A 25,415-nucleotide genomic window follows, 5' to 3' on the forward strand; every position below is an offset into this window, starting at 1 on the left:
TTTTAAAAGTTTTCACCCAAAAATTAATTTTATGTAAACTTTTGTAGATTTCTGAAACAAAAGAAATTTATATTTGAAACTTTTTTTCCAAAAAATTTAATTTTTTTTTAAATAGCTTTTGATTTTCGAATTTTTTCTTTAAAAATTTAATATTTGAAATTTTTTATAAACCGCTATGGACTTTTGAAATGAAAGAAAAAAATTAATATTTGAAATTTTTATAAACAGCTGTATAAAATAAAAAAAAAATATATTTGAATTTTATTTCCAAAAAATTGGAGCCCTCCCACCAAAAATATAATCCTGAGGACGCCCCTTTATGAATTTAAACTGTATTTAATATCGTTATTAGCGTTGTCACAAAACCAAAATGGATATTTTGCTAATTTTTTGATGAAGCTAAAAAAACTTAAAACACTATCATGTAAATTGACCTGATAAAGGAGTCAACAAGATTATTTTTTCCGGAGTGGAGGCTAGCACAGGGATATGTTTAAAATTATGTTGGGGTTACGTCACCCGTGGGATAATTTTTTTATTAAATAATTGCTATGCAAGTACTGTTAATAATATCAACTTAGCAGGATTTAAAAATTTTTTCAAAAAAATTCAAGAATTCAGTGCTATTATCAAAGAATCCACACCTGTTCACAAAAAAAAATCAAATATTAATTTTTTTCGTAATAATCAAAAATTCCCAAATTTTGTGGAGGTGAGGGTACGTGTCTGCTAAGTGTCAGTACTTGGTACTACTACAGTCCTGGTGTACCGAACGACTTTAATCTACATTTATTCAAAATTTTACATTGAATAAATTCATGAAGTGATGAGTTCCGTAATTGAAACATCCATGAAGGATGGATGATCATATTAATTGTTTGTATGTAAATATGTTATAATAAAACATTTTTAAGAGTTTGATGTGCTTACAAATGTAAATTAAGAGGATACAAGTGAGATGCTATCATTTACTTAACATTTCATCTCTTCCATAAATTCTTAATTTGCAATATTTAAAAATTAAGAAAATAAATTAGATTTGTAAAAGGGCAGAAAATAATATTAATATGAACACACCTTTTCCTTATGGCAAAGTGCCATTTTTTTGATTTTTTATATTATGGATTTGTTACATTGTACGAAGTTTCTACTTTGTTTTTGATTCACCAAAAAAAATTATTATATCAAAGTCCTTGTTATGATGTAAGAGCAACATGTTTCAAAAAAGTATTATTTTTTTATTAACTGCTATAAATAGATCATGACTTTATCCATCTATAAATATGTATTAGACCCCCTGCACAGATTTCTATATAGTTTTCTTTTCTTTTTTCTGAGAAATTTCCCATTCTCAAAAGTAACTTGTAACTCGTTGGATTTAGATTTGCAATATATTTATCTTATAATCGATGATCATTATTGATCCATATTACCATTTTTATTTAATATTCTATTCTTTGCCAATTTAGGGTGCTAAAGTCATAGAACATAAGTACCACCTATATTGTATCTAAGTATGCAGAGTATAAATACTCTGCCTGAGAAGAAAGCCACTCCTTCCTCCTTTTGTACCCTTTTCTTTGCTCCCTCTGGGCGTTGCCTTGTTACTAAGAGTTGTTTAAGTTAAAAAAACAGCATAAACGCAATTTTTTTTTCAATTGGGGTTGGCAAAATTTTTCCCTCTTTCTCTTTCCACTGCTGCGTGTGGAAATGATTATATTATAAGGATGAGTCATCCTTCTCTTTTGGTATATAGCTAGAAGACTTCATCATCACTACGTTTCTTCTTCTGTGTATTGTATTTCTATACATATTTACAAGCTATATACCTTGCTTGTCCCTTCATGGGAGCATGCATACTATTGTAATCATCTACAGTCTCTATAGCATACCTCACGGTGCGTAGTTCTACGTCCTAAGGAGAAAGAAAAGGAAAATAAACTGCTTGAGTTCGAGTCACATACACACATCATACTATTAGCTGTTACAAAGTTTTTTTCCATGAGGTGATGACGTCATTTGTTTCTGCAAAAGCATATGCAAAATATGAATGCGAGAGAGAAAGAAGAAATGGCAAGGCAGGCATGCTTAACGAATTGTTAGGTTCTTAGGTACGCTGCTAATGACGGTCACGCTTTAAATAATAAGAAGAATGTTTTTTTAAAAGGAAGGGAGGGTTAGTTCGCGATGTTCGCGCAGAGGATAAACATGTGAATCAGGAGGAAAAAAGAACAACAACACACCAATTATATCATCAACAAAACACACTATATTTTTTATATATTATTAAAGGGGTACAGAGTGACATAACAGAGAGGGAAACTTATCTACATTTCTATTCATCATTGTTATTTTTTTTAAATTATATTTTTTATTCATCATACCTTCATATAAAATTTATATATAAACCAATTTATCAAGTGTACTAAAAGAGTGATCCAGCTTCAAACAACGCGAAAACTATATTTTTGGTACCGGACAGACATCAATGTGTAAGTTATTTGAAACAAAGTTAAATTATGTGTTACGTAGAGTCTATTATTCAATTATATATCAATTATGGCTTCTGATCAGACTTAGTGAAGGACAGGAGGCTAGATAATGAATTAATTTACATAATCCCGTTATTATTAATAATGTATTAAATTTGATTTTGCAGAAATAATGTCCACGCCGGCCGATAATTTGTGGTATCATTCCATACGATATTTAGAAAAATATCGTCTGGATTACAATCGCCATGGAATTCAGGAGTTCTACGACTTTCCCGATGAGACGGGGATACTTTCTCGACATGAGCAGTTATTTCGTAAAGAATATGAAAAAGGAGCTATCGAGCTCAAACATATGTATTTTGAATTAGTGAAGCTGTTTTTTGAACGTGAAAGAAAGTTATATCCCAAAGCTCATGAACATCTCAGAGATGTTTACAAAATCCAAGGATATCAGGATCTTACAAATCGACTCCAAAGCACCATGAATAACAATATTTTTATGAATATTGAGGAATTGAGTGATAAAGTCGACGGTTTAGTAAAGGTAAGACAAAGTTTTTGATTTCCTCTTCATTTTTGTACAACTCTTTTGAATTTATTCATAATTGTTGCTCCAGAGTTTATCCTTTATTTTCTTGAAACCGATTTCTCATATATAGTTTTTAATAAATTTGTACTTAAAACAATCATGACATACCTTTGGGTAGTAATTATTTTTTTAAGTTGTTGTAATTATATTGAAGAAATATATTATAATCTTGGCCTATCAATTTCAAGGATTTATAACTTTTGAGACAAAGTTGTATTTGCTTCATTTGTTCATCTGGTTCAAGTTTTTGTTTTTGGTCTATTGCAATTATAGTCAAATAATAATTATAGTCAGATAAGTTCAAAATACACTTAAGAATAATTTCTTTTTGTTGTTGGAAAAAAAACAACAAATTTTTTACTCTTTAAAACTTCGCAGTGTTTTCCTATTGTGTTCTGCGGTACATCGTTAAGGGCACCGTGAGAGATTATAACAATAATTTAAAAAAAAAAATTATTGACATATTTTTTAAGTCGCAATATATTAAACAAATGCCATAGGGGTAATATGAGACGCTTTTTCCAAATCACCTGTATTTTTTATCTATTATAGTCTTGTAGCTAGAATTTTCACAGTCGATGTACTTTCATGTTTTGCATTAAATTTATAAGTACTGATCTCTAACACACAAAATATTTGAAGTTAGAGGTCTTTCTTGAAAACTTGCTATTGGATAATATTACCCTATGCAGGAGAATACGTTTTTGAATGTTTATACCCGGGCAAGCATTATAATATAGGTATTAATATGAATTTAAAAAAAAATGTCATACAGACTTCAAATAACATAGTAACATATATGCACGAAAAAATTTGTCTAGATGAGAAATCTATTTTTGATTTTTGTCAAAAAAATGTCAAGTCGAAAAAATTACAAAAAAACGTTTTTTTTTGCATTAATTTTGGAAAACACCCGGGGAAATGTCATTTATTGACATTGTAAGGGGGAACACAATCCTATCAAGATTTTTTTCGTACTATCAAAAAACAAAAAAATTTATGGAGAATAACGTGGTCGAAAAAATAGTTAATAAGTAGTTCATTTTAGCAAATATTGCAAAAATTATGAAATATAATGTTCAACGAATTGAAAAATATTTTTGTAATGTTAGATTCTAAAATTCTATGGACAGAATGAATGCATTGATTCTTAGAATTTCATCGTAAAAATTAAAATTGAAAAAGTTTGAGAAAAAAAAGAAAAAAAAAAAAAAAAATCGAATAATTATTCGGAAAATGACAGATATTTCAGTTACACATAAATTTCTATGTTTCAAATTGATATGTAAAGGAGTTTCGAGACAAATTTCTACAAACTTTATTAGTGTATGAATCCAATATTCAATTGGTCAATTGGAACTACATTTTTTTGCACCTAAAAAAAAAAGGAATTTTTTTTCCGTCAATTTCTTATTTTGCACATAATTTTTTTGATTTTTACTATATTTAGAAAACGGTGTTATTCATATAGTTGTTTTTTTGAGACGCCAGTCACTTCTTGATTTATTACTCAACTTGAGCTCCTAAAACAACTTTTGTGTTTTGGGTATAGAATAAGCCCCCTCGAAAATTGGCACCCCTGTTTTAACCTGACCTCATTTAATAGAGGCACCCATGCAAAATTTCAGCCTCCTAGGTTCAACAGTGTGGGAACCCATAAAGTACAAACATACTCTATTATATATAGATAAATACAGATTACACAGGGGAATATTTATTTTGTACAAATGAATTCAAGCCAATTAAGGAATTTATCTTTGAGTGCAGAATCCAAAACTGGTATCAGTTTTTCTCTTTCTCATCTGAATTCTGAAATATCTAAGATTATTGTAATTTGGGACTATTATCGTTCAATGCCATTTTTTTAGCCTTAAAACAATCCCCAAATTAAAATGAATGTACATCTCGCATCATCAATCGTTAAGAACATTATCTCAAGTAATTTTCAATTTAAATATATTTAACTTTTCGTGAATGAGTTACTTAAATGGTGCTTATGTTATTATGAAAATTATTATTATTTAAAATTAAATGCGAGACTACATGGGAAATTATCGTAGGTCAGCGTAAAATATATCACCGGAAAGAAAATGTCATTTACATATTTACTTTTTTTTGTTACACTTTTTATAAAAGCAACGTTTTTGTTGGGACCAAGGTTAATAGAAATACAAGGTTATACCATAACGCTTTTAAAATTGACGTCATAGTAGATGAGTGGTTGTGTGTTTTTTTTTTTCAAAATCTATTTTTCTTGCCCACCAGTAGGTACGATACATAAAATTGAAAATTCATTGCAATAATGACGTAATTGTCTATGAGTGGTTGTGTATTTTGTCAAATTCTGCTTGTCTTGCACAGAAGTCGGTACAATACATCAGATTACATGATGGTCTAACCTTGTATTTCTATTAACCTTGTCTGCATTTGACTCTATTCAAATTATCAACATCAATTAAATAAAAGTTAGTTCGATACCTGAATTTGATATTAAATTAATTAATCACAAATAAAAAAATATATATTAAGTTACTCTTTTTGTAAGTTTGATACTATTTTTCAGAATAAAGAAAAAAAAAATTACTTCCTGCAAAATTGAATGTTAATTTCAATTATGTATTTCTTTACTATTCATGTGAAATCGCTCAATATTAGAAATAAGGAATATTCAAGTTAAAAGAACAAAACTAAAACGGTTAGAAAAAAGTAAAATTTTGTCTACTCCTTGTACTATTTACTTACTTGGCTATTTTTCCATCCAACTTTTGTGTTATTACGATAAGTTAACATAATATGAATTTAATTTTGATTTTAATAGGTATGAATCTATAGAATTTATTTTTGAAATGATATATTTTTGGCCATTTAATTAAATCTTACAAATTGGTAAATATACATATGTACAAATGTTTCATGACGGATTTTTATTGAGGATCAAGTAATAATACTTCCTATTCTCATTATAAAATTAATGTTAAAGGAAGAAAAGTCATTAAAAATTGATAAAAAGGGAACCCTTGTTTTTTCAGAGCGATAAAAACGCTATTCTCGCAGAGAAAGTGGTGTTTTTGGAGAAAGAGAATGAGTTCTTGAGAGATGAGTACACTCGAATCGAAAAATCATATCAACTCCTGAGTGATCGGTTGGATGCCAAGGATGAAACGGATTCAACTAACATCCTCCTTATTACCCAACAAATGCGCGAATTACAAGAGGCTGTGGAGATCATGAGAAAAGATACGAAACTTGAGAGAGAAATGACCGATAGATTTGAAGCCCTAGAAAAAGCTGATGACTTTCTACGAGAAAATCAAACTCAACATGCCATTAAATTAGAAGGAATCAATGGGGATTGCAAACGAGTTACCACTGAAGTGAATGAGGTTATCAAATTTACAAATACTGAGTTCTCAAAAGTTAATACAAATTTTGAAAATTTAATGGAGACTGAACTCCCTAAATTGGCACAAAATTGCAACAACAACATCCAAATTATCCGAAATGAAGCTGAAATAATGAATAATGAAATTAAGTCTATGAAACCCAAAATTGATCTGAACACGGAAAATATTCAAGGAATTTCTCGAGTATTGAGCCCTATGGAAGATGAAGTATCTGTATTGTCTAAAGGATTAAATATCAATGTTCTTCCTAACCTTTCTTCAATAAATACCGGCCTGGATAAAGTAATTCATACAGTAAACGCCCATGAAGGACAATTGGAAAAGATGGAAATTGAAACCAAAAGCTCTTTGAAGAATACGACTACTAAGATTGAGGAAATTATGACGGAATTTAACTACGGAAATAGAATTAATGCTCTTGAAATGGAAGTTAACAGAAATCATGCTGAAAAATTGGACCGAATTGAAAATGAAATTGCTCCTAGAATAACGAAGTTGGACAATGAGTTACGACCAAAGATTCAGAATGTTGAAATTATGATTAAGGATATTGATTCAAAATTAAGGAGTAATATTGATGAAATACAAGTTAAGGTTAACAATCAGCTTGAAAGTGAAAGAATTGAAGGAGTTAAGCGCATGGAACCTAAGTTTAATGACATGACCAAGATTGTAAACGATAACTTTGCTAAATTAGAACTTGAAATTCATGAAAAGCTATGGCCCTACATTAAGGAAATGGATCATGATTACAAAGCAGAATTAAAAGAAAAGGTTTGGCCATCAGTTGAAGGAATAATTGCTGACATAAACCTAAAGATGAGTAAAATGGAAGAAAATCATATTAATTTGTCCAAGGAATTCAATATTCAATTGGTGGATTTGCAAAACAGGACTCAAAAAGATGTTGCTGATAATTTAATTAACAAGTTAAACGACGTTCAGGATAAGATTTATAAGGACATGAACGACATTACTAAGCAAACAAATGAATTTCAATTAAAATATGCGAATGAGCTAAATGATTCTATGTGGCCAAGAATTGAAAAACTGGATAAAAGAATCTTTGAACTAGGTGGTGATGTTCAACAGCAAATTAATCTTCAAATCAGCAACTACCAAAGCGAAACTACTACTAATATAATGAATGAAGTAATGATAATAATAAATGAATTCAAGAATGAAATTAATCCCAAACATAAAGATCTCGAAAAAAGAGTTGCAAATAATGAAGTTGAGCTTTTTGAAAAACTATGGCCTTTTGTAAAAGACTTGGATCGTGAGATGAGCACAAAGGTATCACCTTTTATGAAAACAACTGTTGAGAATGTTGAGAGCTTACATACTAACCTAAATAAATGTAATGAAGAAATTTTTAATAATGTATGGCCTTTTATTAAAAACATTAACAAAGAATCCTCAGAGCAGCTTTCTATTAGCATTAATAATTTAGAGAAAAAATATGATAACGAAATATTTGATAACTTATGGCCTTTCGTAAAAGAAATGGACAAGGACTTCAAAATTGAACTTGGGGAAAAAATGTGGCCTCAAATAAATTCACTTGAAAACAAAATAACTGAATTGAATCCTAAGATCGAAAATCAAAATGAAATAGTTCAAACAATTCTTCCTAAACTTGAAACTATAAACTCTGAAGTTGATAGAAAAATAAGCCATAGTATCAATCTATTTAAAACAGAAAATAATACGGAGATTCAAAATAAAATACAGCTTAATCTAACTCAATATAGTGAGAAACAAAACTCAGAGGTGAATGATAAGCTATGGGACAAAATCAATGAAGTAGAGTCTAAAACGCTTAATTCAGAAGTCGAAATCTTTGAAAAATTATGGCCTTTCATTCAATCTATGGATAGTGACGTCAAAGAAGAGCTTGCTGATAAAATATGGCCCGAAATAAATAATTGCAAAGAACTTCAAATTAAGATATCTGAAGTTGAAAATAAAACATCTTTATATCAGCAAGATGCAAACAAAGAGTTTGATTCAAAATTATTAAAAATGGAAAATGAGATGAAAGATCAAATCAATATAAATATTAATAATTTCAGACTGGAAAATAATATTGAAATCGATAAAAAGATTGAAATCAATTTGGAAAATTATAACAGGGATCAAAGCTCAAACGTAACAGATAAGATATGGGAAAGACTGGAAGAATTGCAAATATCCTCTCATGACAATAATATTGAATTGCATGAAAAATTATGGCCTTATATATTAGAAATGGATAAGGATATAAAAATAGAAATGGGAGAGAAGCTATGGCCTGAAGTTAACAAAATAAAAGACGTTGAGCCAAAAATTGAAAGAATAAATTCAAAAATACAAAGTATTGAACCACGAATAGATGAAGTTGATTCAAAAGCAAATCATACTGAAAAAGAAGTCTATAATCAGCTTTTGCCAAAGATGAATAACATCGATTCAGAAATAGACAGAAAAATCAGTGTTAATATAAACAATTTCAAAACAGAAAACAACACAGACATCACCAACAAAATATTGTTAAGTCTAAAGGAATACAAAAAGGAACAAGAAAGTGAAGTAAATAATAAAATTTGGGAAAAAATAACCGAAATACAAGCAGAATTATACGAAAAACTTTGGCCATATGTCCAGGAAATGGATAAGGACAATAAAGTGGAAATGACAGAAAGGTTATGGCCTGAACTCAACAAAGTAAAGAAAATTGAAGCTCAACTGCAAGAAATCACACCCAAGATCAAGGATGTGGAAGACAGAGCTTTAACATCACAAAATGAAATTGTGGAACGAGTAATTCCTAAATTGAATACAATTGACTCTGAAATTGATAGGAAAATCAGTGTCAATATTAACAATTTCAAAACAGAAAACAACACGGACATCACAAACAAAATACTTTTGAGTCTGAATGATTACAAGAAAGAACAAGATAGTGAAGTCAATGAGAAAATTTGGGAAAGACTAACAGAAATTCAAGCAGAACTCTACGATAAACTCTGGCCCTATGTTCAGGAAATGGACAAAGATCATAAAATTGAAATCACGGAGAGATTATGGCCAGAACTCAACAAAGTCAAGGATATTGAAGTTCAGCTGAAAGAAATCACACCCAAGATCAAGGATGTGGAAGACAGAGCTTTAACATCACAAAATGAAATTGTGGAACGAGTAATTCCTAAATTGAATACAATTGACTCTGAAATTGATAAGAAAATCAGTGTCAATATTAACAATTTCAAAACCGAAAACAATACGGACATCACAAACAAAATACTTTTGAGTCTGAATGACTACAAGAAAGAACAAGATAGTGAAGTCAACGAGAAAATTTGGGAAAGACTAACAGAAATTCAAGCAGAACTCTACGATAAACTCTGGCCCTATGTTCAGGAAATGGACAAAGATAACAAGATTGAAATCACGGAAAGGTTATGGCCAGAACTCAACAAAGTTAAGAATATCGAAGTTCAACTAAGGGAAATGACACCAAAGATCAAGGATGTCGAAGATAGAGCTTTAACATCTCAAAATGATATTGTAGACAAGCTTTTACCTCAACTTAATAAATTAAAAGATATTGAAGCTCAACTGCAAAAATCACACCCAAGATCAAGGATGTGGAAGACAGAGCTTTAACATCACAAAATGAAATTTTGAACTGAGTAATTCCTAAATTGAATACAATTGACTCTGAAATTGATAGGAAAATCAGTGTCAATATTAACAATTTCAAAACCGAAAACAACACAGACATCACAAATAAAATACTTTTCAACTACAAGAAAGAGTCTGATAAACTGTGGCCCTATGTTCAGGAAATGGACAAAGATAACAAGATAGTGTTATGTCAATGAAAACTTTGGGATAAACTCAAAGAAGTTCAACGGAAATGTTTGAAAATCAAGGATGTTCGAAATGGACAAAGATCAGACAAGATCATAAAATTGAAATCACGGAGAGATTATGGCCAGAACTCAACAAAGTCAAGGATATTGAAGCTCAACTGCAAGAAATCACACCCAAGATCAAGGATGTGGAAGACAGAGCTTTAACATCACAAAATGAAATTGTGGAACGAGTAATTCCTAAATTGAATACAATTGACTCTGAAATTGATAGGAAAATCAGTGTCAATATTAACAATTTCAAAACCGAAAACAACACAGACATCACAAACAAAATACTTTTGAGTCTGAATGACTACAAGAAAGAACAAGATAGTGAAGTCAATGAAAAACTTTGGGATAAACTCAAAGAAATTCAATCGGAATTGTTTGATAAACTGTGGCCCTATGTTCAGGAAATGGACAAAGATCATAAAATTGAAATCACGGAGAGATTATGGCCAGAACTCAACAAAGTCAAGGATATTGAAGTTCAGCTGAAAGAAATCACACCCAAGATCAAGGATGTGGAAGACAGAGCTTTAACATCACAAAATGAAATTGTGGAACGAGTAATTCCTAAATTGAATACAATTGACTCTGAAATTGATAAGAAAATCAGTGTCAATATTAACAATTTCAAAACCGAAAACAACACAGACATCACAAACAAAATACTTTTGAGTCTGAATGACTACAAGAAAGAACAAGATAGTGAAGTCAATGAAAAACTTTGGGATAAACTCAAAGAAATTCAATCGGAATTGTTTGATAAACTGTGGCCCTATGTTCAGGAAATGGACAAAGATCATAAAATTGAAATCACGGAGAGATTATGGCCAGAACTCAACAAAGTCAAGGATATTGAAGTTCAGCTGAAAGAAATCACACCCAAGATCAAGGATGTGGAAGACAGAGCTTTAACATCACAAAATGAAATTGTGGAACGAGTAATTCCTAAATTGAATACAATTGACTCTGAAATTGATAAGAAAATCAGTGTCAATATTAACAATTTCAAAACCGAAAACAACACAGACATCACAAACAAAATACTTTTGAGTCTGAATGACTACAAGAAAGAACAAGATAGTGAAGTCAATGAAAAACTTTGGGATAAACTCAAAGAAATTCAATCGGAATTGTTTGATAAACTGTGGCCCTATGTTCAGGAAATGGACAAAGATCATAAAATTGAAATCACGGAGAGATTATGGCCAGAACTCAACAAAGTCAAGGATATTGAAGTTCAACTGAAAGAAATCACACCCATGTTTGACGAAATTGATTCAAAAACGTCAGATAAATTAGACAAAATGAGCAATAAGTATGGCGAAGACGTAAAACAAACTGTTATAAATATTGAAAACAAATATGATACAGAAATAAAAAATATATGGCCAGAATTAGAAAAATTAAACAGTTTGATAAATGATAAAATAGATAATCAAACTAAAGAAATGGAAAATCAATATTCTAGAGAGATAAATGAAAAGTTATGGCCAACTATTAAAGATATCCAGGAAAGAAGTGAAAAAATAAACCAAATTGAAAGATCAATAATTGAAATTCAACCACAGATAAGTAAAATAGAGAAAGATTCTACTGAATATAAATCTGAACTTTTTGACAAAGTTTGGCCCACTATCAAAAGTATAGATGTAAAGTACATGGAAGAGATTGCCCCACAAGTAATGAAGGTAGAAAACACATACAAAAGTGAAGTTGAAGATAAGGTTTGGCCTAAATTGAATTCAATGCAAACGATAATCAATGAAGAAATCTATAACAAAATTTGGCCTTTAATCAATGAACTCAATGAAAACAGAGATAAAATGACATCATTTATTAAAGATATTCAACCTCAGGTAAAAAATGTTGAAGATAAGGTTAATAAAATACAACCTCAAATGAAAGACGTCGAAAAAAAAGATTGATTATCTCAACCCAAAACTCAAAGAATTTGAAAATGAAGTTGAGAAGATAAATCCTAAACTACACGAAGTTGAAAGGAAATTTGATAATTTGAATCCTAAATTAAAAAATGTTGAGGATAAGTTTGATAACCTTAAGCCCCAATTAAAGGAGCTTAGTGATACAACTTCGAAATCACACAAAGAAATTTTCGATAAACTATGGCCAACCATGAAGGAACTTTTAGAAAGCAAGCAGTTAGTAGAACCAAAACTAAGAGATTTAGAACCTAAGCTAAAAGACATTGAAGGAAAAGTAGAGAAAATCCATCCAATGATGAAAGACGTAGAACATAAGATAGATAACTTTAATCCAAAGCTGAAGGAATTTGAAAATTTATTCGGAAAAATCAATCCCAAATTAAGTGATGTTGAGAAAAAAGTTGATAATCTTAATCCAAAGTTGAAAGATGTTGAAGCTAAGGTTGATAATATCAAACCTCAATTGAAGGAAGTAGAGAAAATAGCAACAAACTCACAAAAAGACATAAAGAACATTGAGAGTAAATACAATAGTGAAGTCTTTGAAAAACTTTGGCCGTTCCTCAAGACATTTGAAAGTGAATTTAAGAGTGAAGTACATAATAACTTACTTCCAAAAATGAAAGAATTCGAGCCTAAACTTAAGGATGTTGAAGGCAAAGTTGAGAAAATCCATCCCATGATGAAGGACGTCGAGAAAAAGATTGATGACCTCAATCCTAAACTCAAGGAATTTGAAATTAGGGTTGACAAAATCAATCCCAAATTGAGTGACGTTGAAAAGAATGTTGAGAATCTCAAACCACAGTTGAAGGAAGTGGAGAAAACAGCTACGAACTCACACAAAGAAATCTTTGACAAACTCTGGCCTGCCATTAAAGAACTTCTGAAAGCAAAAAGTTTGTGGAACCCAAATTGAAAGACTTGGAACCCAAGCTCAAGGAGGTCGACAATACAGCTACGAACTCACAAAAAGAGATCTTTGACAAATTATGGCCTGCAATTAAGGAACTCCTTGAAAGCAAAAAGCTTATGGAACCCAAATTGAAAGACTTGGAGCCCAAACTTAAGAATGTTGAAGACAAGGTTGAGAAAATCCATCCCATGATGAAGGACGTCGAGAAAAAGATTGATGACCTCAATCCTAAACTCAAGGAATTTGAAATTAAGGTTGACAAAATCAATCCCCAATTGAGTGACGTTGAAAAGAATGTTGAGAATCTCAAACCACAGTTGAAGGAAGTGGAGAAAACAGCTACGAACTCACACAAAGAAATCTTTGACAAACTCTGGCCTGCCATTAAAGAACTTCTTGAAAGCAAAAAGTTTGTGGAACCCAAATTGAAAGACTTGGAACCCAAACTGAAGGATGTTGAAGGCAAGGTTGAGAAAATCCATCCCATGATGAAGGACGTCGAGAAAAAGATTGATGACCTCAATCCTAAACTCAAGGAATTTGAAATTAAGGTTGACAAAATCAATCCCAAATTGAGTGACGTTGAAAAGAATGTTGAAAATCTCAAACCACAGTTGAAGGAAGTGGAGAAAACAGCTACGAACTCACACAAAGAAATCTTTGACAAACTCTGGCCTGCCATTAAAGAACTTATTGAAAGCAAAAAGTTTGTGGAACCCAAATTGAAAGACTTGGAACCCAAGCTCAAGGAGGTCGACAATACAGCTACGAACTCACACAAAGAGATCTTTGACAAATTATGGCCTGCAATTAAGGAACTCCTTGAAAGCAAAAAGTTTATGGAACCCAAATTGAAAGACTTGGAGCCCAAACTGAAGGATGTTGAAGGCAAGGTTGAGAAAATCCATCCCATGATGAAGGACGTCGAGAAAAAGATTGATGACCTCAATCCTAAACTCAAGGAATTTGAAATTAAGGTTGACAAAATCAATCCCAAATTGACTGACGTTGAAAAGAATGTTGAGAATCTCAAACCACAGTTGAAGGAAGTGGAGAAAACAGCTACGAACTCACACAAAGAAATCTTTGACAAACTCTGGCCTGCCATTAAAGAACTTCTTGAAAGCAAAAAGTTTGTGGAACCCAAATTGAAAGACTTGGAACCCAAACTGAAGGATGTTGAAGGCAAGGTTGAGAAAATCCATCCCATGATGAAGGACGTCGAGAAAAAGATTGATGACCTCAATCCTAAACTCAAGGAATTTGAAATTAAGGTTGACAAAATCAATCCCAAATTGAGTGACGTTGAAAAGAATGTTGAGAATCTCAAACCACAGTTGAAGGAAGTGGAGAAAACAGCTACGAACTCACACAAAGAAATCTTTGACAAACTCTGGCCTGCCATTAAAGAACTTCTGAAAGCAAAAAGTTTGTGGAACCCAAATTGAAAGACTTGGAACCCAAGCTCAAGGAGGTCGACAATACAGCTACGAACTCACACAAAGAGATCTTTGACAAATTATGGCCTGCAATTAAGGAACTCCTTGAAAGCAAGTTTATGGAACCCAAATTGAAAGACTTGGAGCCCAAACTGAAGGATGTTGAAGCAAGGTTGAGAAAATCCATCCCATGATGAAGGACGTCGAGAAAAAGATTGATGACCTCAATCCTAAACTCAAGGAATTTGAAATTAAGGTTGACAAAATCAATCCCAAATTGAGTGACGTTGAAAAGAATGTTGAGAATCTCAAACCACAGTTGAAGGAAGTGGAGAAAACAGCTACGAACTCACACAAAGAAATCTTTGACAAACTCTGGCCTGCCATTAAAGAACTTCTGGAAAGCAAAAAGTTTGTGGAACCCAAATTGAAAGACTTGGAACCCAAGCTCAAGGAGGTCGACAATACAGCTACGAACTCACACAAAGAGATCTTTGACAAATTATGGCCTGCAATTAAGGAACTCCTTGAAAGTAAAAAGTTTGTTGAACCTAAATTGAAAGACTTGGAGCCCAAACTGAAGGATGTTGAAAGCAAGGTTGAGAAAATCCATCCCATGATGAAGGACGTCGAGAAAAAGATTGATGACCTCAATCCTAAACTCAAGGAATTTGAAATTAGGGTTGACAAAATCAATCCCAAATTGAGTGACGTTGAAAAGAATGTTGAGAATCTCAAACCACAGTTGAAGGAAGTGGAGAAAACAGCTACAAACTCACACAAAGAAATCTTTGACAAACTCTGGCCTGCCATTAAAGAACTCCTTGAAAGCAAAAAGTTTGTGGAACCCAAATTGAAAGACTTGGAACCCAAACTCAAGGATGTTGAAGGCAAGGTTGAGAAAATCCATCCCATGATGAAGGACGTCGAGAAAAAGATTGATGACCTCAATCCTAAACTCAAGGAATTTGAAATTAAGGTTGACAAAATCAATCCCAAATTGACTGACGTTGAAAAGAATGTTGAGAATCTCAAACCACAGTTGAAGGAAGTGGAGAAAACAGCTACGAACTCACACAAAGAAATCTTTGACAAACTCTGGCCTGCCATTAAAGAACTTCTGGAAAGCAAAAAGTTTGTGGAACCCAAATTGAAAGACTTGGAACCCAAGCTCAAGGAGGTCGACAATACAGCTACGAACTCACACAAAGAGATCTTTGACAAATTATGGCCTGCAATTAAGGAACTCCTTGAAAGCAAAAAGTTTGTTGAACCTAAATTGAAAGACTTGGAGCCCAAACTGAAGGATGTTGAAAGCAAGGTTGAGAAAATCCATCCCATGATGAAGGACGTCGAGAAAAAGATTGATGACCTCAATCCTAAACTCAAGGAATTTGAAATTAGGTTGACAAAATCAATCCCAAATTGAGTGACGTTGAAAAGAATGTTGAGAATCTCAAACCACAGTTGAAGGAAGTGGAGAAAACAGCTACGAACTCACACAAAGAAATCTTTGACAAACTCTGGCCTGCCATTAAAGAACTTCTTGAAAGCAAAAAGTTTATGGAACCCAAATTGAAAGACTTGGAACCCAAACTGAAGGATGTTGAAGGCAAGGTTGAGAAAATCCATCCCATGATGAAGGACGTCGAGAAAAAGATTGATGACCTCAATCCTAAACTCAAGGAATTTGAAATTAAGGTTGACAAAATCAATCCCAAATTGAGTGACGTTGAAAAGAATGTTGAGAATCTCAAACCACAGTTGAAGGAAGTGGAGAAAACAGCTACGAACTCACACAAAGAAATCTTTGACAAACTCTGGCCTGCCATTAAAGAACTTCTGAAAGCAAAAAGTTTGTGGAACCCAAATTGAAAGACTTGGAACCCAAGCTCAAGGAGGTCGACAATACAGCTACGAACTCACACAAAGAGATCTTTGACAAATTATGGCCTGCAATTAAGGAACTCCTTGAAAGCAAAAAGTTTATGGAACCCAAATTGAAAGACTTGGAACCCAAACTAAAGGATGTTGAAAGCAAGGTTGAGAAAATCCATCCCATGATGAAGGACGTCGAGAAAAAGATTGATGACCTCAATCCTAAACTCAAGTTGAAATTAAGGTTGACAAAATCAATCCCAAATTGAGTGACGTTGAAAAGAATGTTGAGAATCTCAAACCACAGTTGAAGGAAGTGGAGAAAACAGCTACGAACTCACACAAAGAAATCTTTGATAAATTATGGCCCTTCATTAACGGGATGACAACTAAATACGACAGTGAATTCATTGTGAACATCAAGAACATTGAAAATAAGTATGACAGTGAAATCTTCCAGAAACTTTGGCCACAACTTAAGGAATTAGATGTTGAATTCAAGACTGAAGTCCTTAAGAACTTGGCTCCCAGAATGAAAGATCTGGAACCCAAATTGAAGGATGTCCAAGATAAGGTTGAGAAAATCCATCCCAAGATGAAGGACGTCGAACAAAAGATTGATAATCTAAATCCTAAACTCAAGGAATTTGAGGATAAGGTTGAGAAAATCAATCCTAAATTATTTGACGTTGAAAAGAAGGTTAACAATATCGAACCCAAGCTGAAGGATGTTGAAAATAAGGCTCAAGATTCTCACAACGAAATAGTCAACAAATTATGGCCAACCATCAACAATATAGACATAAAGTACACTCAAGAACTTGTACCCCAAGTCCAATCTGTTGAAAACAAATACAACAGTGAGGTCTTTGAGAAATTATGGCCTTTCATAAATAACATGGACAATAGAGTCAAGAATGAAGTCAATGATAAATTATGGCCCGCTATTAAGGAACTACTTGAAAGTAAAAAGTTTGTTGAACCCAAATTGAAAGACTTGGAGCCCAAACTTAAGAATGTTGAAGACAAGGTTGAGAAAATCCATCCCATGATGAAGGACGTCGAGAAAAAGATTGATGACCTCAATCCTAAACTCAAGGAATTTGAAATTAAGGTTGACAAAATCAATCCCAAATTGAGTGACGTTGAAAAGAATGTTGAGAATCTCAAACCACAGTTGAAGGAAGTGGAGAAAACAGCTACGAACTCACACAAAGAAATCTTTGACAAACTCTGGCCTGCCATTAAAGAACTTCTGGAAAGCAAAAAGTTTGTGGAACCCAAATTGAAAGACTTGGAACCCAAGCTCAAGGAGGTCGACAATACAGCTACGAACTCACACAAAGAGATCTTTGACAAATTATGGCCTGCAATTAAGGAACTCCTTGAAAGCAAAAAGTTTATGGAACCCAAATTGAAAGACTTGGAGCCCAAACTGAAGGATGTTGAAGGCAAGGTTGAGAAAATCCATCCCATGATGAAGGACGTCGAGAAAAAGATTGATGACCTCAATCCTAAACTCAAGGAATTTGAAATTAAGGTTGACAAAATCAATCCCAAATTGAGTGACGTTGAAAAGAATGTTGAGAATCTCAAACCACAGTTGAAGGAAGTGGAGAAAACAGCTACGAACTCACACAAAGAAATCTTTGACAAACTCTGGCCTGCCATTAAAGAACTTCTGGAAAGCAAAAGTTTGTGGAACCCAAATTGAAAGACTTGGAACCCAAGCTCAAGGAGGTCGACAATACAGCTACGAACTCACACAAAGAGATCTTTGACAAATTATGGCCTGCAATTAAGGAACTCCTTGAAAGCAAAAAGTTTATGGAACCCAAATTGAAAGACTTGGAGCCCAAACTGAAGGATGTTGAAGGCAAGGTTGAGAAAATCCATCCCATGATGAAGGACGTCGAGAAAAAGATTGATGACCTCAATCCTAAACTCAAGGAATTTGAAATTAAGGTTGACAAAATCAATCCCAAATTGAGTGACGTTGAAAAGAATGTTGAGAATCTCAAACCACAGTTGAAGGAAGTGGAGAAAACAGCTACGAACTCACACAAAGAAATCTTTGATAAATTGTGGCCCTTCATTAACGGGATGACAACTAAATACGACAATGAATTCATTGTGAACATCAAGAACATTGAAAATAAGTATGACAGTGAAATCTTCCAGAAACTTTGGCCACAACTTAAGGAATTAGATGTTGAATTCAAGACTTAAGAACTTGGCTCCCAGAATGAAAGATCTGGAACCCAAATTGAAGGATGTCCAAGATAAGGTTGAGAAAATCCATCCCAAGATGAAGGACGTCGAACAAAAGATTGATAATCTAAATCCTAAACTCAAGGAATTTGAGGATAAGGTTGAGAAAATCAATCCTAAATTATTTGACGTTGAAAAGAAGGTTAACAATATCGAACCCAAGCTGAAGGATGTTGAAAATAAGGCTCAAGATTCTCACAACGAAATGTCAACAAATTATGGCCAACCATCAACAATATAGACATAAAGTACACTCAAGAACTTGTACCCCAAGTCCAATCTGTTGAAAACAAATACAACAGTGAGGTCTTTGAGAAATTATGGCCTTTCATAAATAACATGGACTAGAGTCAAGAATGAAGTCAATGATAAATTATGGCCCGCTATTAAGGAACTACTTGAAAGTAAAAAGTTTGTTGAACCCAAATTGAAAGACTTGGAGCCCAAACTTAAGAATGTTGAAGACAAGGTTGAGAAAATCCATCCCATGATGAAGGACGTCGAGAAAAAGATTGATGACCTCAATCCTAAACTCAAGGAATTTGAAATTAAGGTTGACAAAATCAATCCCAAATTGAGTGACGTTGAAAAGAATGTTGAGAATCTCAAACCACAGTTGAAGGAAGTGGAGAAAACAGCTACGAACTCACACAAAGAAATCTTTGACAAACTCTGGCCTGCCATTAAAGAACTTCTGGAAAGCAAAAAGTTTGTGGAACCCAAATTGAAAGACTTGGAACCCAAGCTCAAGGAGGTCGACAATACAGCTACGAACTCACACAAAGAGATCTTTGACAAATTATGGCCTGCAATTAAGGAACTCCTTGAAAGCAAAAAGTTTATGGAACCCAAATTGAAAGACTTGGAGCCCAAACTGAAGGATGTTGAAGGCAAGGTTGAGAAAATCCATCCCATGATGAAGGACGTCGAGAAAAAGATTGATGACCTCAATCCTAAACTCAAGGAATTTGAAATTAAGGTTGACAAAATCAATCCCAAATTGAGTGACGTTGAAAAGAATGTTGAGAATCTCAAACCACAGTTGAAGGAAGTGGAGAAAACAGCTACGAACTCACACAAAGAAATCTTTGACAAACTCTGGCCTGCCATTAAAGAACTTCTGGAAAGCAAAAAGTTTGTGGAACCCAAATTGAAAGACTTGGAACCCAAGCTCAAGGAGGTCGACAATACAGCTACGAACTCACACAAAGAGATCTTTGACAAATTATGGCCTGCAATTAAGGAACTCCTTGAAAGCAAAAAGTTTATGGAACCCAAATTGAAAGACTTGGAGCCCAAACTGAAGGATGTTGAAGGCAAGGTTGAGAAAATCCATCCCATGATGAAGGACGTCGAGAAAAAGATTGATGACCTCAATCCTAAACTCAAGGAATTTGAAATTAAGGTTGACAAAATCAATCCCAAATTGAGTGACGTTGAAAAGAATGTTGAGAATCTCAAACCACAGTTGAAGGAAGTGGAGAAAACAGCTACGAACTCACACAAAGAAATCTTTGATAAATTATGGCCCTTCATTAACGGGATGACAACTAAATACGACAGTGAATTCATTGTGAACATCAAGAACATTGAAAATAAGTATGACAGTGAAATCTTCCAGAAACTTTGGCCACAACTTAAGGAATTAGATGTTGAATTCAAGACTGAAGTCCTTAAGAACTTGGCTCCCAGAATGAAAGATCTGGAACCCAAATTGAAGGATGTCCAAGATAAGGTTGAGAAAATCCATCCCAAGATGAAGGACGTCGAACAAAAGATTGATAATCTAAATCCTAAACTCAAGGAATTTGAGGATAAGGTTGAGAAAATCAATCCTAAATTATTTGACGTTGAAAAGAAGGTTAACAATATCGAACCCAAGCTGAAGGATGTTGAAAATAAGGCTCAAGATTCTCACAACGAAATATCAACAAATTATGGCCAACCATCAACAATATAGACATAAAGTACACTCAAGAACTTGTACCCCAAGTCCAATCTGTTGAAAACAAATACAACAGTGAGGTCTTTGAGAAATTATGGCCTTTCATAAATAACATGGACAATAGAGTCAAGAATGAAGTCAATGATAAATTATGGCCCGCTATTAAGGAACTACTTGAAAGTAAAAAGTTTGTTGAACCCAAATTGAAAGACTTGGAGCCCAAACTTAAGAATGTTGAAGACAAGGTTGAGAAAATCCATCCCATGATGAAGGACGTCGAGAAAAAGATTGATGACCTCAATCCTAAACTCAAGGAATTTGAAATTAAGGTTGACAAAATCAATCCCAAATTGAGTGACGTTGAAAAGAATGTTGAGAATCTCAAACCACAGTTGAAGGAAGTGGAGAAAACAGCTACGAACTCACACAAAGAAATCTTTGACAAACTCTGGCCTGCCATTAAAGAACTTCTGGAAAGCAAAAAGTTTGTGGAACCCAAATTGAAAGACTTGGAACCCAAGCTCAAGGAGGTCGACAATACAGCTACGAACTCACACAAAGAGATCTTTGACAAATTATGGCCTGCAATTAAGGAACTCCTTGAAAGCAAAAAGTTTATGGAACCCAAATTGAAAGACTTGGAGCCCAAACTGAAGGATGTTGAAGGCAAGGTTGAGAAAATCCATCCCATGATGAAGGACGTCGAGAAAAGATTGATGACCTCAATCCTAAACTCAAGGAATTTGAAATTAAGGTTGACAAAATCAATCCCAAATTGAGTGACGTTGAAAAGAATGTTGAGAATCTCAAACCACAGTTGAAGGAAGTGGAGAAAACAGCTACGAACTCACACAAAGAAATCTTTGACAAACTCTGGCCTGCCATTAAAGAACTTCTGGAAAGCAAAAGTTTGTGGAACCCAAATTGAAAGACTTGGAACCCAAGCTCAAGGAGGTCGACAATACAGCTACGAACTCACACAAAGAGATCTTTGACAAATTATGGCCTGCAATTAAGGAACTCCTTGAAAGCAAAAGTTTATGGAACCCAAATTGAAAGACTTGGAGCCCAAACTGAAGGATGTTGAAGGCAAGGTTGAGAAAATCCATCCCATGATGAAGGACGTCGAGAAAAAGATTGATGACCTCAATCCTAAACTCAAGGAATTTGAAATTAAGGTTGACAAAATCAATCCCAAATTGAGTGACGTTGAAAAGAATGTTGAGAATCTCAAACCACAGTTGAAGGAAGTGGAGAAAACAGCTACGAACTCACACAAAGAAATCTTTGATAAATTATGGCCCTTCATTAACGGGATGACAACTAAATACGACAGTGAATTCATTGTGAACATCAAGAACATTGAAAATAAGTATGACAGTGAAATCTTCCAGAAACTTTGGCCACAACTTAAGGAATTAGATGTTGAATTCAAGACTGAAGTCCTTAAGAACTTGGCTCCCAGAATGAAAGATCTGGAACCCAAATTGAAGGATGTCCAAGATAAGGTTGAGAAAATCCATCCCAAGATGAAGGACGTCGAACAAAAGATTGATAATCTAAATCCTAAACTCAAGGAATTTGAGGATAAGGTTGAGAAAATCAATCCTAAATTATTTGACGTTGAAAAGAAGGTTAACAATATCGAACCCAAGCTGAAGGATGTTGAAAATAAGGCTCAAGATTCTCACAACGAAATAGTCAACAAATTATGGCCAACCATCAACAATATAGACATAAAGTACACTCAAGAACTTGTACCCCAAGTCCAATCTGTTGAAAACAAATACAACAGTGAGGTCTTTGAGAAATTATGGCCTTTCATAAATAACATGGACAATAGAGTCAAGAATGAAGTCAATGATAAATTATGGCCCGCTATTAAGGAACTACTTGAAAGTAAAAAGTTTGTTGAACCCAAATTGAAAGACTTGGAGCCCAAACTTAAGAATGTTGAAGACAAGGTTGAGAAAATCCATCCCATGATGAAGGACGTCGAGAAAAGATTGATGACCTCAATCCTAAACTCAAGGAATTTGAAATTAAGGTTGACAAAATCAATCCCAAATTGAGTGACGTTGAAAAGAATGTTGAGAATCTCAAACCACAGTTGAAGGAAGTGGAGAAAACAGCTACGAACTCACACAAAGAAATCTTTGACAAACTCTGGCCTGCCATTAAAGAACTTCTGAAAGCAAAAGTTTGTGGAACCCAAATTGAAAGACTTGGAACCCAAGCTCAAGGAGGTCGACAATACAGCTACGAACTCACACAAAGAGATCTTTGACAAATTATGGCCTGCAATTAAGGAACTCCTTGAAAGCAAAAGTTTATGGAACCCAAATTGAAAGACTTGGAGCCCAAACTGAAGGATGTTGAAGGCAAGGTTGAGAAAATCCATCCCATGATGAAGGACGTCGAGAAAAAGATTGATGACCTCAATCCTAAACTCAAGGAATTTGAAATTAAGGTTGACAAAATCAATCCCAAATTGAGTGACGTTGAAAAGAATGTTGAGAATCTCAAACCACAGTTGAAGGAAGTGGAGAAAACAGCTACGAACTCACACAAAGAAATCTTTGACAAACTCTGGCCTGCCATTAAAGAACTTCTGGAAAGCAAAAAGTTTGTGGAACCCAAATTGAAAGACTTGGAACCCAAGCTCAAGGAGGTCGACAATACAGCTACGAACTCACACAAAGAGATCTTTGACAAATTATGGCCTGCAATTAAGGAACTCCTTGAAAGCAAAAAGTTTATGGAACCCAAATTGAAAGACTTGGAGCCCAAACTGAAGGATGTTGAAGGCAAGGTTGAGAAAATCCATCCCATGATGAAGGACGTCGAGAAAAAGATTGATGACCTCAATCCTAAACTCAAGGAATTTGAAATTAAGGTTGACAAAATCAATCCCAAATTGAGTGACGTTGAAAAGAATGTTGAGAATCTCAAACCACAGTTGAAGGAAGTGGAGAAAACAGCTACGAACTCACACAAAGAAATCTTTGACAAACTCTGGCCTGCCATTAAAAATGGAAAGCAAAAAGTTTGTGGAACCCAAATTGAAAGACTTGGAACCCAAGCTCAAGGAGGTCGACAATACAGCTACGAACTCACACAAAGAGATCTTTGACAAATTATGGCCTGCAATTAAGGAACTCCTTGAAAGCAAAAAGTTTTGGAACCCAAATTGAAAGACTTGGAGCCCAAACTGAAGGATGTTCAAGGTTGAGAAAATCCATCCCATGATGAAGGACGTCGAGAAAAAGATTGATGACCTCAATCCTAAACTCAAGGAATTTGAAATTAAGGTTGACAAAATCAATCCCAAATTGAGTGACGTTGAAAAGAATGTTGAGAATCTCAAACCACAGTTGAAGGAAGTGGAGAAAACAGCTACGAACTCACACAAAGAAATCTTTGATAAATTATGGCCCTTCATTAACGGGATGACAACTAAATACGACAGTGAATTCATTGTGAACATCAAGAACATTGAAAATAAGTATGACAGTGAAATCTTCCAGAAACTTTGGCCACAACTTAAGGAATTAGATGTTGAATTCAAGACTGAAGTCCTTCCAGAACTTGGCTCCCAGAATGAAAGATCTGGAACCCAAATTGAAGGATGTCCAAGATAAGGTTGAGAAAATCCATCCCAAGATGAAGGACGTCGAACAAAAGATTGATAATCTAAATCCTAAACTCAAGGAATTTGAGGATAAGGTTGAGAAAATCAATCCTAAATTATTTGACGTTGAAAAGAAGGTTAACAATATCGAACCCAAGCTGAAGGATGTTGAAAATAAGGCTCAAGATTCTCACAACGAAATAGTCAACAAATTATGGCCAACCATCAACAATATAGACATAAAGTACACTCAAGAACTTGTACCCCAAGTCCAATCTGTTGAAAACAAATACAACAGTGAGGTCTTTGAGAAATTATGGCCTTTCATAAATAACATGGACAATAGAGTCAAGAATGAAGTCAATGATAAATTATGGCCCGCTATTAAGGAACTACTTGAAAGTAAAAAGTTTGTTGAACCCAAATTGAAAGACTTGGAGCCCAAACTTAAGAATGTTGAAGACAAGGTTGAGAAAATCCATCCCATGATGAAGGACGTCGAGAAAAAGATTGATGACCTCAATCCTAAACTCAAGGAATTTGAAATTAAGGTTGACAAAATCAATCCCAAATTGAGTGACGTTGAAAAGAATGTTGAGAATCTCAAACCACAGTTGAAGGAAGTGGAGAAAACAGCTACGAACTCACACAAAGAAATCTTTGACAAACTCTGGCCTGCCATTAAAGAACTTCTGGAAAGCAAAAAGTTTGTGGAACCCAAATTGAAAGACTTGGAACCCAAGCTCAAGGAGGTCGACAATACAGCTACGAACTCACACAAAGAGATCTTTGACAAATTATGGCCTGCAATTAAGGAACTCCTTGAAAGCAAAAAGTTTATGGAACCCAAATTGAAAGACTTGGAGCCCAAACTGAAGGATGTTGAAGGCAAGGTTGAGAAAATCCATCCCATGATGAAGGACGTCGAGAAAAGATTGATGACCTCAATCCTAAACTCAAGGAATTTGAAATTAAGGTTGACAAAATCAATCCCAA

The 25,415-nt window shown here is 33.9% G+C and overlaps 3 protein-coding genes across 4 annotated transcripts in view; all 3 read left to right on the forward strand.

The window, feature by feature from the left end:
• The window catches only part of LOC121120720 (uncharacterized), a 99,583-nt gene extending 87,679 nt beyond the window's left edge, over positions 1-11,904 (forward strand). The window contains exons 1-3 of one of the 2 annotated variants that reach the window (XM_040715576.2): positions 606-2,492; positions 2,660-3,039; positions 6,114-11,904. In XM_040715576.2, the coding sequence (XP_040571510.1) occupies positions 2,665-3,039; positions 6,114-10,136 (4,398 nt within the window). In that variant the 5' untranslated portion in view covers positions 606-2,492; positions 2,660-2,664 and the 3' untranslated portion in view covers positions 10,137-11,904. Of the gene's footprint in view, positions 1-605; positions 2,493-2,659; positions 3,040-6,113 lie in introns of those variants that run through there. The other variant, XM_071889690.1, reaches the window with a different exon arrangement.
• A 2,980-nt stretch (positions 11,905-14,884) lies between these two features.
• On the forward strand, positions 14,885-16,715 carry LOC121120721 (uncharacterized). The gene has a single exon (XM_040715577.2). The coding sequence runs from the start codon at positions 14,885-14,887 to the stop codon at positions 16,121-16,123; it is 1,239 nt and encodes a 412-aa protein (XP_040571511.2). The 3' UTR covers positions 16,124-16,715.
• A 913-nt stretch (positions 16,716-17,628) lies between these two features.
• LOC139905876 (uncharacterized) lies at positions 17,629-23,790 on the forward strand. Its single transcript, XM_071889691.1, has 3 exons — positions 17,629-18,662; positions 19,228-20,373; positions 20,949-23,790. The coding sequence occupies exons 1-3, from the start codon at positions 18,400-18,402 to the stop codon at positions 21,565-21,567; spliced, it is 2,028 nt and encodes a 675-aa protein (XP_071745792.1). The 5' UTR covers positions 17,629-18,399; the 3' UTR covers positions 21,568-23,790.
• The last annotated feature ends 1,625 nt before the right edge of the window (positions 23,791-25,415 follow it).

The sequence above is a fragment of the Lepeophtheirus salmonis genome, chromosome 6, assembly GCF_016086655.4.
Source record: "Lepeophtheirus salmonis chromosome 6, UVic_Lsal_1.4, whole genome shotgun sequence".
Taxonomy (NCBI): Eukaryota; Metazoa; Arthropoda; class Copepoda; order Siphonostomatoida; family Caligidae; genus Lepeophtheirus; species Lepeophtheirus salmonis.

Bases quoted from the DNA above. Each gene is read 5' to 3' on its own strand.
- LOC121120721 (XM_040715577.2), top strand. From the start codon at position 14,885: ATGATGAAGGACGTCGAGAAAAAGATTGATGACCTCAATCCTAAACTC.
- LOC139905876 (XM_071889691.1), top strand. From the start codon at position 18,400: ATGGAACCCAAATTGAAAGACTTGGAGCCCAAACTGAAGGATGTTGAA. The intron at 18,663-19,227 runs CTTCATTAACGG...ATTATGGCCCGC, and splicing joins ATCTTTGATAAATTGTGGCC to TATTAAGGAACTACTTGAAA. The intron at 20,374-20,948 runs CTTCATTAACGG...ATTATGGCCCGC, and splicing joins ATCTTTGATAAATTATGGCC to TATTAAGGAACTACTTGAAA.